The sequence below is a fragment of the Octodon degus genome, unplaced genomic scaffold, assembly GCF_000260255.1.
Source record: "Octodon degus isolate 3935 unplaced genomic scaffold, OctDeg1.0 scaffold00092, whole genome shotgun sequence".
Taxonomy (NCBI): Eukaryota; Metazoa; Chordata; class Mammalia; order Rodentia; family Octodontidae; genus Octodon; species Octodon degus.
Window position 1 is genome coordinate 814,984 of NW_004524668.1, and position 14,497 is coordinate 829,480.

The 14,497-nt window shown below is 41.7% G+C and overlaps 1 protein-coding gene across 1 annotated transcript in view; it reads right to left on the reverse strand.

Annotated features, from left to right (window-relative positions):
• Tmem50a (transmembrane protein 50A) overlaps positions 1-14,497 on the reverse strand; it is a 28,569-nt gene that overhangs the window by 9,790 nt on the left and 4,282 nt on the right. Inside the window, exons 3-5 of the mRNA XM_004637591.2 lie at positions 13,660-13,772; positions 4,482-4,549; positions 1,782-1,874 (exon numbers count right to left, since the gene is read on the reverse strand). Of these exons, the coding sequence (XP_004637648.1) occupies positions 1,782-1,874; positions 4,482-4,549; positions 13,660-13,772 (274 nt within the window). The remainder of the gene's footprint in view (positions 1-1,781; positions 1,875-4,481; positions 4,550-13,659; positions 13,773-14,497) is intronic.

Consider the following 14,497-nt stretch of genomic DNA (forward strand, 5'->3'; position numbering starts at 1 on the left):
GAAAGGAAATACATCAAAATATTTAGGAAGGGTAATGTTATCACCATTTCTTTCCCTTTAATCTATTTTCTACATTTTTGGAAACAAAGGTTTAATAATAAGTTATATAAACAAAGAAAAATACTTATATACTTTTAAAAATCCCCATTCCTGTCTCTCAAATTTAAGTACTTTTAACAAAAATGCAGCAAACCCATGATTTTAATCTGAAGGTCACATTCTCTGTGAAGTGTTAAATCGGAGCTAAATGATCTCACTGGTACATACTGGTGTAGGCTGGGCTGCAGGGCCAACACAGACGCTGCGACAGCCAGGAACTTTACAGAAGGGCGCATGGTTGGCCTGGTTTGGGTTGATAAAGGCTAACTCAAGGCTTCCTTCTGAGTTCAGCTCTCACCTGATCCACACCCTGTAAGATCCAATATTCTTTTTGGCAAATGCTGTAACTCTTCTCTCTACTACCCTGAAGTAAAATTCACAGATGATACAGCCCAGCAATGGTGAACATTGTCGAGACTGAGTGACCAAACTGCAACTTATTTATCTATTGCTTTTTTTGTTGCAAAGTGCCAAAACTGCAATTATACCTCAACACAGAGGCTTATTTTATTTTACTGTACTGTCTTTTTGAAATAGGATCTTCCTGTGCAGTTCAGGCTGACCTTGGGTTCACTTTGCAGCCAGGCTGGTCTCAAACTCAGCCTTCTGAGTGCCGGGCTCACAGGCGTGCACCCCCACACCTGGCTGAGGCTTTAGTTTAGAAGAACTTACTCACTTGGCTCCCCAACTGCCAGACACAGCTCTGCGTGCCCGCTGTGGCACATGTGCCACAAATTCACCACCACTGATCTAACTGAACTAAACGTAACTGTAATATAAAAGAGAAGGAATAAGAGCAAGTATTTTTTTTTTTTTTTAACCTAAAAAATGGTGACAGCATATTGCCAGGGAGGCTTAGTGAATGAATTTCAATTCTAGGATCTTAGAACTTTGCATGGATATTATTCTGAAAGTTAAAGCAAGCTAAATTAGAAATATATATAGCATTCAAGACTTTTTGAGCCAAAGAGAAGCAAAGTTTGGAGTTATGTACAATTTCTTCTAGGTTCTAGACTGAAAAAAAAATTAAGACAGGAATGATAAAAACACATGAAACAAAAGCAAACACTGGTGGGGGAAAGAAGTCTCCATATACATATGTACTGTTAGTAACTGGACCATCTATATTTAAAAAAGCTTATTATAAAATAACCAACTTAGTTTCGCAATAAAATTAATTTAAAAAAATAAAATAAAATAACCAACTTGGGCTAGGGAGACAGGTCAGTGGTCTAATCGCCTGCCTGGCAAGCATGAGGACCTGGGTTCTACTCCTAGTACTGCATGCCAGACTGATCCTGGAACACTGGCTGCACTGCGCTGGCCACCAAAGACCAGCATGGTGGCACATGCCCATAATCCCAGTGCCTGGGAGACTAAGACAGGAAGCTCACTATGAGTCTGAACTGCATAAAAAGACCCTGTACCAAATAAATAAAAATGTAAAAAAAATAAATAACAAATATTTTCTGGGCATGGTGGTACACGCCTGCAATCCCAGCCCTTAGGAGGCTGAGACAGAAGGACTGCTTTGAGTTCAAGGCAGCCTGAACTACGTAGTGAGATCCTGTCTCAAAAAACAGAACAGAACAATCCAATAAGATAAATTACCCAACTTTAATGCAAAACCAAAGTACTCCATGGACATAAACCACAGCTCCATAACTGGCGTTGTCTCTTACCCTTAGCAACATAACCTCCAAAGAGAATCCACATAGATGCAATCAGAGAGCCGAAGGCCAGCATAAAACCGATGAACAGCCAAATACGAGCGCCTTGAAAGAAAGAACAGTTACCAGAACTGCAGTGGCAGCGCTCAAGTCAATCAACTTTCCAGACAGAAAAACTAAGGTCTAAAATAAGAACAATAGAAGAAAATGCATTAAGGATTTTTTTCTGTTTTCTGAGACAGGTCTCACTATGTAGCCCAGGCTGGCCTCACACTCATGGCAATCCTCCTGCCTCAGCCTCCTGAGTATGGGGATCACAGGTGTGCACCACCACGCTGAGCAAAAGTCTTTGATCACTGTAGATTTTGGCCTTTTTCTTTTTCGTTTGTCTGTGTGCTTGCATACATATTTCTAAAAATATTATTTATTGGTCTGTACATTTTAAGTGCATATATGTACTTTTCCCAATTATCTACACTGAGAAAACTTTTACTAAATCTTGCCATAAGGCACTTCATAACAACCCAGGCATGGCGGCATATGCCTATAATCCCAGCACTAAGGAGTCTGAGGCAGGAAGATCACCACAAGTTTGAGCCAGCCTGAGTTATACAGTGAGACCCTCTCAAAAAAACCAACCAGGGCTGGTGAGATGGTTCAGTGGTCTAAAGCACCTACTTGGAACAAGCTTAGCAAAGCACAAGGGACCGCGGTTCAATTCCCCAGCACCACATGCCAGCCAGCCCCGCCCCCTGGTGGGCTGAGCTGGCCACACACACACACACACACACACACACACACACACAAATAAATAAATGTTTTAAAAAAAATCTTCTAAAAAAAAAACTTAAAAAAAAAAAAAAGAAAGTAAATTCATGGGGCCAGAGAGATGGCTCAGTGAAGTAAGTGCTTCCCTGGCAAGCACAAGGGCCTGAGTTCAATCCCCGGTTCCACAAAAAAAAAAAAGAGAGAGAGAGAGAGAGAAAACAAAACAATAAAGTAAATCCATTTTTCTATTTTATTTTTTCTTTAATTTTTTTATTTTCAGAGAATAAATTTAAATACACTGTAACTGCCATTTAGGAAAACTGCACTAAAATTATGTTTACAGAGGAGGACAATCAACTTTGAAAGCACCTTACACCCATGAAAATCTGCTGTAAGTAAAAAATAGCAGACTGCCTAAAAATACTATAATAGTCTAACTAGCACAAATATATTTTAATAAAACATACCACAGATTCTTTTATACCCCAAACCTAATATAATAAACTATTACTGACAGGTGCAATATCACAGTAACTACACCTTCTCTAGACCCCCAAAGCTGGGTCAGCTAACCACTTTTACTCAGAGATGTGAAGGTCACAACCTATCTTGCCTCCAGCTACCACTAACAGTATCTGTAATGCTAATGGCTAGTATTCTTCCTGTCTTTCAGAGCACACAAAGTTATGATAGAGTAGTGTTTTTCTCCTGCTTCATTAAAAAAAAAAAATTATTTTGAAATTTGCCTATATTCAAGTTTGCTTTTATATGGGTGCAATGGTTATTAACATTTAAACTTCTTAAACAGTATCTGTCCCATCAAACTGCTGGGCAAACTGGGCTCTGAGCTGTGCCACGCATGCTACAGCTGGTCCACCTCTAGTACTCACTTTTGGAGGCCAGGGTGGAGAGTCCCTAATTGGGAAAGAAAGCACTAAAACCCTGCGATTTGTGGTTTTACAAAGTGAAAAGAGTTCTGGGGACTAACTGTATGACAACGTTAATGGATTTAATATATTTCAAATATAAATGGGCTAAAAGTGAATTTTATGTTATATGCATTTTACCACATTAAAAAGTGATTCCATGATTTTTTAATTTATTTATTTATTTATTTATTTATTGAGACAGGGTCTTACTATGTAATTCAGGCTGGCCTTAAACTCACTATGTAGCCCAGGATGATCTCAAACTTGCAGTGATCCTCCTGCCTCAGCTTCCCAAGTGCTGGGATTATAGGTGTGTGCTACACCCAGCTATGGTTTTTTTGGGGGGTGGGGTGGGGAGAATCTTTTTGAGATAGGATCTCACTGTGCAATTCAGGCTGGCCTTGAGCTCACTTTGTAGCCCTGGCTGGTCTCAAACTCTCCATGATCCACTTGCCTCAGTCCCAGTGCTGGGATTATAGGTGTGTGTCATCATGCCTGGCAACAGCTATGATTTTTAACTATTTGGTTGGTCAATTCAACCAAATGGCACTCACAGAAAGGAGAAGAAAACTCATGGTATAGATTAAAACACGGTAAACAGTGCCGATCCCGCCCCAGGGGCACACTAAGGTGGCAACTGAGACTGGGCATGGTGCCCTGCGCCTGTAAACCCAGTTCTTGGGAGGCTGTAAACAGGCGGATCACTAAGATCTACTAATGAGACCCTGAACACCCTGTAGACCCTTCCCTAAAATTAAAAAAAAAAAAAAAAAAAGACAGGGTTTCGCTAGGTCGCCCAGGCCTGCCCCAGCCCCCAGTGCTGGACTGCAGGTGTGCGCGCCAAAGTCCGGCGACCCTCTGTGACTCCGACTTTCTGCCTTGGAACCCGCAGTCTCTGCTCTGGTACTTCATCTCATGCCTGATTTGAAGGAGTTAAGACAAGCGTGTTTCCAGGTGTAATTCTCATTTTAAGGACAAAAACATGGACAGTAAGATGTTGTTTGCATTTATTTACCTGTTTGACCCAGACAACCTTCACTGTAACTATCACCCCGGACTTGTCCATTTGATACTGCATTAATCCTGTATGAATAAAATAAAATGAAGCATTAGGGTCTCTAACACCAACAAGAAGCTGTCTATGACATCAAAGTGTCAGATGCAGTAAGCGAGAGTTCCCCAAATTCAAGGTTAGATGAGCTCGTCTGACCTTCAGCAAATCCCATAAGCAAGCCCTTCCTCCAGCTGTGGATGTGGCCTGTGGCATCAGCCTCTCCTGACAGCTTGTCTGGAAATGTCCTGATCTCCCTCAGACCTAGCCAACGAGAACATTGGGACTCAGAGCCAGAAGTCCCAGTTCTAAAGTCTTCCAGGGGATTCTGTTGCTCCTTAAAATTTAAGCATGAAGGGGCCAGGGAGATGGCTCAGTAGAATAAGCACTTGCCTGGCAAGCACAAGGGCCTGAGTTCAATCCCCGCTTCCGCAAAAAAAAAAAAAAAAAAAAAAAAATTTAAGCATGAAACGTTACAAACTTTTTCTTGCTAAAGTTTTCCATTTGCGCACATGGGACCTTCTCAACTCAGCCATGTAGGGCAATGGTAGGGAGGCGATGGGCCTCAGATAAACCACAATTATGTAACACTCGCTCTGCAATGGTTCTTTATAATGATTCTGTATTAATGTCCAGTTTTTGAAGCAGTAATTATATTCCAAGAAAAACCCTCTTTTTTTTTTTGCAGAACCAGGGATTGAACTGAGGCCCTTGAGCTTGCCAGGCAAGCGCTTATTCCACTGAGCCATCTCCCTGGCCCCCAAAAAACCCTCTTAACATGAGAAGATCAAAGAAAGACTCTTGGGGTAAAGCCCTGCTTTTTTAATCCTACACACATGTTGTAAATACGGTAACAGTGTTAATTATTGAAACTGTCATACCAATTTTTTTTGAAACTGTCTCTTTGCTATTTGTCTCTCAATAAAATTATAGAAAAAAATTTAAAAAAATAAATACGGTAACATTTCACTGGCTGTCAGCCTACTCCTCTAAATAGCTTTGTTTCCTTCTTTTTTATTGTGGTACTGGAGGTCGAACCCAGAATCTTCACGCAAAGCCGCACCATCGGGCCTTTTTATTTACTTTGAGAGAAGGTCTTGATAAATCACTACGTTGTCCAGGCTGAGCTAGAACTTGGGATCCTCTTGTCTCAGCCTCCTAGAGTGCTGGGAATACCAGCATGTGCTACCACACCCACCTGCCCTACTTTGTTTCTAAGTGATCTTTGAAAAATTTTAAATCCCTAGTGCTGTGAAAAAGAAAAAGAAAAATCTAATCACAGGGAGTGTTAACAATATGTCCAATTACAGTTACAAAATATTATCTAATTTTATATACACCTACTTGGTATATACATATATATCTATATGTATGTTTCATGAAGGTAGGGCCATGTCTACTTGTTTCACATTTCTATTCTCAGCACCTAGCAAAAAATTTAGCAAATAACAGGTGCTCAATAAGTGCACTGAATGCCTTCTTTTTTACAAAATTTTTATTTATGCAATCTAAGTTCTAGAATGATCAATATTGAAGAAATTAAAAATTTTAAATAAGAACCTGCCCAGAAGGCTGACCAAGACCAAGGAGATATGTCCAGCAGGCCCGATAACTGAACACTCCTTCCTCTGTATAAACCCCCATCTTTGTATAACTGATGCCTTGCAATGTAACCTCAAATCTAGCAGGACACTTCCTCCTTTGTGTAACTCATGTTTGTTTAACTGATGGCCTTGCAATGTAACTGGAGACATTTCAACTCCCTTGGCAACCCAATCCTCCAATCAAATGTGTCAAATTTGCCTCTGTACCTCCCTGTTTACCCCCCACCCCAAAGTACCATGGCCCTGCTGGGCAGGGCTCTGACTCTTTGGGAGATCTTAGTAAGGCCCACCAGTGTAAAAATAAACTGCCTCCTTAACCTTATTGGTGCTGTTTCCTACCATGTTCATTCTGCTTTCTGTAACAATTCACTCTGTTATTCTCAGGAAAACTGAATTATCATTTGATGCAGCAATTCTACTACTGGGCATATACCCGAAGGAAAGGAAACCAATACATCAAAGAGCCATCTGCGCTCGGATTCCTGTTTACTGCAGCACTGCTCACAAAAGCCTCAATACAAAAGCAACCTACAAGGAAGCATCGTACAGACACACAGCGGGAAGTTCCCTTGCTAGAGAAAGCGAAATTCTGATGTTTGTGGCAACATGGGTGGAAATAGAGGACATTATGTTAAACAAAGTAAGTCAAGCACGGAAAAAGAAAGGCTGCATGTGCTTGCTAACAAGCTCATCTCCCAGAAGTGAAAGGCAGAACAGCAGTTAGCAGAGCCCAGGAAAGGTACAGGAAAGAGAATAAAGAACATTCGTGAGTAAAAGGATGCACTTAGAAAAAAATAAGGGGGCTGTGGTGGCATTTTTGGGGTATGTGTATGGCTTTTTTGAGACAGGGTCTCACTATGTAGCCCAGGGTGGCCTTGAACTCACAGCAATCAAAGCCTCCCAAGTCCTGACATTATAGGGATCACTACTGCACCTGGCAGTAGTGGTTTTGATACGGGGGTCGCACCATGTACTCCAAGCTGGCTTTGAACTCACTATGTAGCCTTGGGTGGTCTCAAACTCCTAGTGATTCTCCTGCTTCAGCTTCCCAATTAGAAGAACTACTTCTAAGGTTCTACAGATCAGGGTAACTATGAGTGACAACAACTAATCTCATATCTCTGATAGATTCCTGCCCAAGTATGAATTGCCAAATCATTATGGTGATGGTCTAACAGCTCTGAAGCCCCAAAACAACAGCTTGTCTTCCCAATGACCACTTCCGCTTTCGTCCATGCCCCCAGCCCAGCTCTAAATAGAACTTCCTTTTATCCTTTCTTTTTTTTTTTTTTTTTTAATTTTTTTTTTAACATTTATTTATTGTGTGTGTGGGGGGCAGCTCAGCCCACCAGGGGGCGCAGCTGGCTGGCATGTGGTGCTGGGGGATCAAACCGCGGTCCCTGTGCTTTGCCAAGCTTGTTCCAAGTAGGTGCTTTAGACCACTGAGCCATCTCTCCAGCCCCCCTTTTATCCTTTCTACTGGAAAAGAACAAACTCAATCAGTTCCTTACCTGTCACTGAGCCTGCCCCTCAAACTGTGCCCCTAGCAAATGTCCTTATAACCCCAGCTCCCTTCGTCTTAGGTCCTAAGATCCCTGCCATTTCCCTGTGGTCCTCTCTGTGTCCTCAATAAAGGCTTCTCTTTTCTTCTTCTGCCTCTCTGCTGCACTGAAAAACCTAAAAATCTCAGGATAGCTAGTAGAAAGTTGAATGATCACAAAGAAATGATCTTTTAGGTGATGACTATCCCTTTTCTTTTTATTATTTTTTTGGCAGTACCAGGGATTGAACTCAGGACCTTGCACTTGCCAGGAAGGTGCTTACGCCATTGAGGTATATCCCCAGTCCACTATCCTTTTCTGATCATTATACAATATATATATGTACGGACATATGACACTGTACCTCTTAAACATGTGCAATTACTGTATGTCAGTTAAAATTTTTTAAAGACTCATAAATTTTTTGTGGTGATTAACTGATTGTCAACCTCAAGGGAACATGCAGCTGAACTGTGTCCACATGGTTCTGGGCATGGAAAACCTGATTTAAGGAGACTGTTGGAATGGTGTAAGAGGAGATCGGAGGGAAGGATGCTGTTGTCTTCAGAGGAACTGCATCTTCCCCTCAGGCACCACCTCCTGGCTTCCAGAGGATTCTTCAGCTTCCAGCAGCAGCCTTTCTGCCTGCTGGCCCACTCTTCAGCCCTTCAACCTCCCAGCACAGACTCTGCAGTCCTCCACGATGGATCCTCCCCGCTCCAGATGGGGATGTGGAGAAGACACGGCCGCAGGCTCCAGGCCTTTAGCTGGGCCCCTTTGATCTCTAACAAATGGACAGGTCTTTTGTATTCTTCTACATTTGACTCCATGGGTGGCCACTGTAGGCCAATCTCACAAATTTCAATGTCCTACATTAAATCTGATTCAGAGGCTAGGTGGGGTGGCACATGCCTGTAGTCCTAGCACTCAGGAGCCTGAGGCAGGATTGCAGTGAGTGTGAGGCTAGCGTGGGCTGCAGAGTAAGTGGAAGCCCAGTCCGGACTACTTAGTCGGGCCCTATTTTAGCAACAAAACAAAATAAAACAAAAACCCCAAATCTCATTCTGAACATGTGCAATCTTTTGAGCAGCCTTACTCCACCATGGCTAGCCCCAAGCTCTTGTAAGCATGAATATACTATTTTAATTTCATTTTCTATTATGTTATGTTATGTATGTTATGTTATGTTATGTTATGTTATGTTATGTTATGTTATGTTATTTTATTGCGGAACTGGGGATTGAACTCAGGCCCTTGTCTCTATATTGTTTTAATTTTTTTTTTTTTTAAATGTATTTAGTACAGGGTCTACAGGGTCTCACTATGTAGATCTGACTCAAAGTGACCCTCCAGTTTTCAGCCTCCCAAGAATTGGGATTATAGGCACCCTCACCACCTCACAATCTCAGCATGCCCTGAGGGAGGGGCCAGTACAGCACGCCACAGGGGACTGAACCCTGGCCAATGCACTCTGCCTAAGCAGGTGCTTTAGTCTGCTGAGCTATCTGGCCGGCCCTTCATTTTTCTCAGTATCAACTAAACTAAACTTGTAAACAAGCTTCATATACTAAAAACTGTAGATTGTTTTTGGTAACTGTCAACTCCTGCTCTTCCTTGCTGGGTGTAATTGCTGATACACTGTGTCACATTGAGAAACCTAAGTGACTCAGTAGGGAGTCTGGGTCCTCACTTTGTAAATGTCCTCAGCCCCAGGTGGGAGGAGTGAACAGTACTATGCGGCCCTAGGGCAGGCAGCCTGCCTACAATATGAGGGAGGAAAAGAGGCCTGCTCTTCCTCCTTTTTGCTTTTGTTGCTTTTGCTGTCTCCTACAGCCATGAAGGTTGCCCCTGTGCTATGCCACTCTGCCTTAAAGAGCCAGCTGATTATGGACTGAAACCTCTATAAACTGTTAACTAAATAATCCTTTTCTTCTTAATTTTGGGTGCTGGGTTTTTTATTTTTATTTTCTTGTCTTTTTGAGACAGGGTCTCATTATGCTGTTCAGACTGGCCTTGAGCTCACTTTGTAAACTGTGCTGGTCACAAGTTCACAAGGATCCTCTTGCTTCAGCCTCTGAGTGCTGAGATTACAGGCCTGTGTGCCACCATACCTGGCTCTATAGGTGTTGGGTATTTTGTCTCAACAATGAGAAAAGTAACTAAGAAACTGGGCCATCTAAATAAGCTTCATGGCCCTCTCTGGGTGCCTGATTTCCTAATTAGGTACCATTCAGAACACGCTCTATGTATTCTCTGGCGTTGTCATTTCCATATTTTCAAATTTACAGAAAAATTGTAAAGACAAAAACTTCCCTGAAATATTCAAAATCTGTGAGCACAATGCCCCATAACCTCAGACATTTGTATTTTCTGTAAAATATTTTCCTCAAGAACTGCAAACCTGAATAGAATGATTTGTTCTAATGGTGTTTGTAAATAGGATCTCAAGTCCGCATCTTGTACAGCAATTAACCACTAAGAAGAATATATGCAGTGTGTTATTTGTTGAAACTGTACTTCCGATTTGATTTGAAACTGTCTCATTGCTATCTGTTTATCAATAAAATTAAAAAAAAAAAAAGAACTGCAAACTACTCAAAATTATGATCCACTCCTATTGGACTCACCCTCAGACTCTGGGTGTCCCCACCTGTGCTCCCATGTCCTCACTACACAGGGACCCTGAGGCACTCTTTGCTCTCGTGTCCCTTTGGTCTGAACAGTTCCTCAGTCTTCTCTGACTCGTAGGACCTTGGCACCTTTGAAGCATTCCCGGGTATTCCGTAGACGTCCCTCTGATTTAGGTTTAATGTTTATGGTTAAATTCTGGTTATGCATTGTGGCAGCAATAGCACGGAAGTGACAATGTCCCAACGCATCCCACTGAGCAGCACACGTTCTAACTGTTTCCATTTTCACGGATGGTGATGCTTACTTTGACTGTTTGGGAAAGGTGGGGGCTACGAGGCTTTTCCTCTTTACTTTTCTACCCTTGCAATTAGTAATAATTAGTAATATTTGCAGAGGGTGGATACCCTATTCCTCATTAAACTTTACTTTTGTATTTATTTTATATCAGTAGATACCCACAGATTTTCTATTTTATCCAAAGGGTCAAAATATCTAATTATGGCCAAGCATGGTGGAACACACCTACAATCCCAAACACTCAGGACGCTGAGACAGGAAGATTGCTGAGTTCACTGCGAGCTTGGTCTACATACTGAATTCAAGACCAGCCTGAACTGCATACTGAGATCCTGTCTCAAAAAATACAGGAAAAAAAAAAAAATCAAATTTAACTGTGGGCATTATGACCCGTAACTATAATCCCTGCACACAGGAGGCTGAGGCAGGAGGCTTGCTGCAAGCCTGAGGCCAGCCAAAATATTACAAATACATGTAATTTTGTATATAAATATATCTACTATACAATTTTATATACATAACTAATAGTACAATATAAAATACACACACACACACACACACACACACACACCACAGTACTATATGTACTATTTTACCCATCTGGCTATAAGAGATCCTTGATACACAGCACCATTCTGTGAGCATTTCTTTGCTTTTAGGCATAAGATGGTGCCATCTCCTTATGTATGTCTTTGCACCAGTTCTGGAATTGGCCACATCTTAAAAGAGTTCTAATTTCTTTCAGGGGAGAATGCTACTTAACCATTGGCACTTAAACCAAGACTGGGGAGTGAGTGTGTTCTCTGAATTGTTCCTCTCCCTCACGGCCTGGGGACCCTACTCAGACTCCTAGACAGCTCTTAGGGTTGCCTTCTGCCCACCCCTGCTACACGGACCTCCCTCCTCACCCTGCACAGACCTGAGAGGTGTCCTGGGCTGCCCTCCTGTGGGCCCCAACTTCCTAGCCTGCTTTAGCTCTAGCAGTGTACCTGGCCTTCTGCTGAAGAAGTCTGCCGCTTCACCGGGATCAACTCTTCTGGATTCAACTGTTTGGCAAGAGAAGAGCTTACTATTACTTACAAAGAGTGTGTGTGTGTGTGTGTGTGTGTGTGTGTGTGTGTGTGTGTGAGAGAGAGAGAGAGAGAGGACAGAGAGATGGTCTAGTGGGATCATAAGTCCTTCCTTTTGAGTTTATCAGTATATCCAACACTGTCAAAATTAAAAATATAGAGCTATGCACAAATCTAAGAACAAAAGTCAGGCAAGATGAGTAATACCACAAAAATAAATCTGCTAAATCAGAACCAATGTTGAAATGTGTGTGTGTGTGTCAGCTTTTGAAGAGGATTCTAACTGCATAATTATTACAATACAGTAAACTGTAACAAAATGGCAAGAATTAGAAATATCTGCTTTCTAGCTGAACTTCAAAGAAAAAAGACCACAGCCCTTTGCTATCAGGTGGCTTCTGAGGTCACTCCTCTACTCCAAGCATAAATGGCTGCTCTGTTATCCTAATCTGTCACAGGATACTTGTTAATTTAGAAGTTATTGTGCTTACACCTGCTACACAAGTGTAGCAAGATTTTAAAATTAAAACATATTGAGCTGGTTCGGTGTAAGCCTGGAAGAAATGACCCCCAAACCATTACCTCAGCATATGATAAGCCAGCTCCCTCCTATCATATGCCACAGAGAGCTGAGGACACGGTTACATTCAGGTGGGAAGGATTGACTGGGGCCGAGCAAGATGGAGTACTGAGGTGACAGGATGTTTTAAATCTTGATCTACACAGTGTTTTATATAGGTGTACTCATAACTACTAATTTACTGATATATGTGTACACATATACACACATATACACGATTTGTACACTATGAGTACCTCATGTATACATTCATACTGAATTTTAAAATGATAGAGGAAATAAACAACTCAGGTTCTGCTTAACAATGTGAGAAAATGACTTCCCTTTCCTTTCCTGCTCAAAAGCCCAATAATGGACATAAAAGCAAAAAAATATAACATCAGAAAGGTTGATCCTCCCAACGGATGAAATTTTAAACAGAGATGGAGGCCTGAACCTAGAAGGTGTATAGAGAGGGCCACAGCACGGAGGTGTGCTTCCACCAGGAGTGGGGACAGGAATGAAGGCCTGCTGGAGGGCGGAGCGAGGAGTGGGGCTGAGAACAGAGGTGAACCCAAGGCCCACAGCTGGAAGAAGGAATTCCCACCTCACTTCTGCTACCTCTGGGGAACCTGCCAACTTTCCTTAAAGATCAGAAAATAAATATACCAGAGCTGTGGGCCACATCGCCTCTGCCAAACCACCACCAGGAAGCAGCCACAGAGCACATGCAGTGGTAGTGGCATGGGTGCCACCCCAACAGAAGAACTTCATTTATGAAACAGGCCTGGCGATATGGCCTACAGCACCTCACCTGGGTGACTATTGGCCCTCTTTAGGCAAGGGGAAAAAAGGAGTTTTCTCTTAATTAACTGAAAGAACTATCTGGAGAATGCTGTCCGGGTAAAAGTCCTCTTTATCCCATAATCGGAAGCCAGCTCCCTGCTCCAGTGCTGAGGCTCTCACCCTGGAGCACAGTTTCTATCCAACTGTTCTCTGACTCTTGCTGAAATAATAATGGGTAACCCAGGATCACCAGACAGCAGGGGAAAGGCCTGCAGCAAGTCAAAGACAGACCTGATTAAAAACAGGCCCCTAAAGGAAGCACTCATAACCAAGCAAACAGAATGGCTCTTGAAACGAGAACCCGCCTTTGGAAAGAAAAACATGAGGCTAGAAATGAAAACATTCAACAGGTTGGAAGATGAAGCTGAGGTGATCTCCTGGACTGCGGAACAAAAAGAAATAGACATGGGAGAGGAGAAATGAAAGGAAGAGCAGGAGAAGGCTGTTAGTTTTATGTTCTTCCCTACTTTTCAATTTTTAAATCACATACCATTCGATAACACTTAAGCATTTTAAATCTGCAACTATTGACAAAACAATGTTAATCTGTGACCATCCATCAGTGTAGATGGTGTCAGTAACAGTGACACTTACATTAGGAAGGCTATGGTTGCTATCACACCACAGGCATGGTACGAGTGGTTGAAATCTTCCATTTTGGGATAAATAACAGCTGCATCTATGATAATCCACCATCCTGTGAAAAACTAAAACAAACAAAAAGGGGTGATACCAATGTGACATTATAGCAATATCATCTTTTAAAGAACAGAAGATATTTAAGACAAGACATTCCTTCTAATGAATTTCAAATTTTACTTAAACATAATTACATGTAATTTATCCATGCCTAAAAAGCTGACTAAATGTTAGATACCCCAAGCCTACTTTCATTATTTTATATTGCTATAATAAATTCTGTAATCTTAATTGTGTGAACATAAAATATGAGATGGGGGGCCCAGGGTGATGGCTCAGTAGAATAAGCGCGTTCTTGGCAAGCACAAGTGTCTGAGTTCAATCCCCAGTTCTGAGCAACTCAAATTCCAACCTACTAAAGAAAAACCCTATTGATATAATAACAGTCTCTAGAATGATATTACTAAAAATTATGAGAAAATATTTAAATTAGAATGGGGAATAACTGTTGCCAGAGTTTTAGCTATCCTCTTGGTAAAATGACAACTCTACAGTTCTGCTTTTTACTTCTGATTTATTACAATGCAGTCTTTTTCTTTGTTGTTTGCTCTTTTTTTTTTTTTTTTGAGTCAGTGTTTCACTATGTAGGCTGGCCTTGAACTCATTATTTAGAGCAGGCTGGCCTCAAACTTGCAGCATTCCTCCTGCCTCAGCCTCCCAAGTACTTGAGTAACAGAATGCACAACCATGCCCATCAAGAGTGCAGTTTAGATTGCATCAAGTGTGATTATAA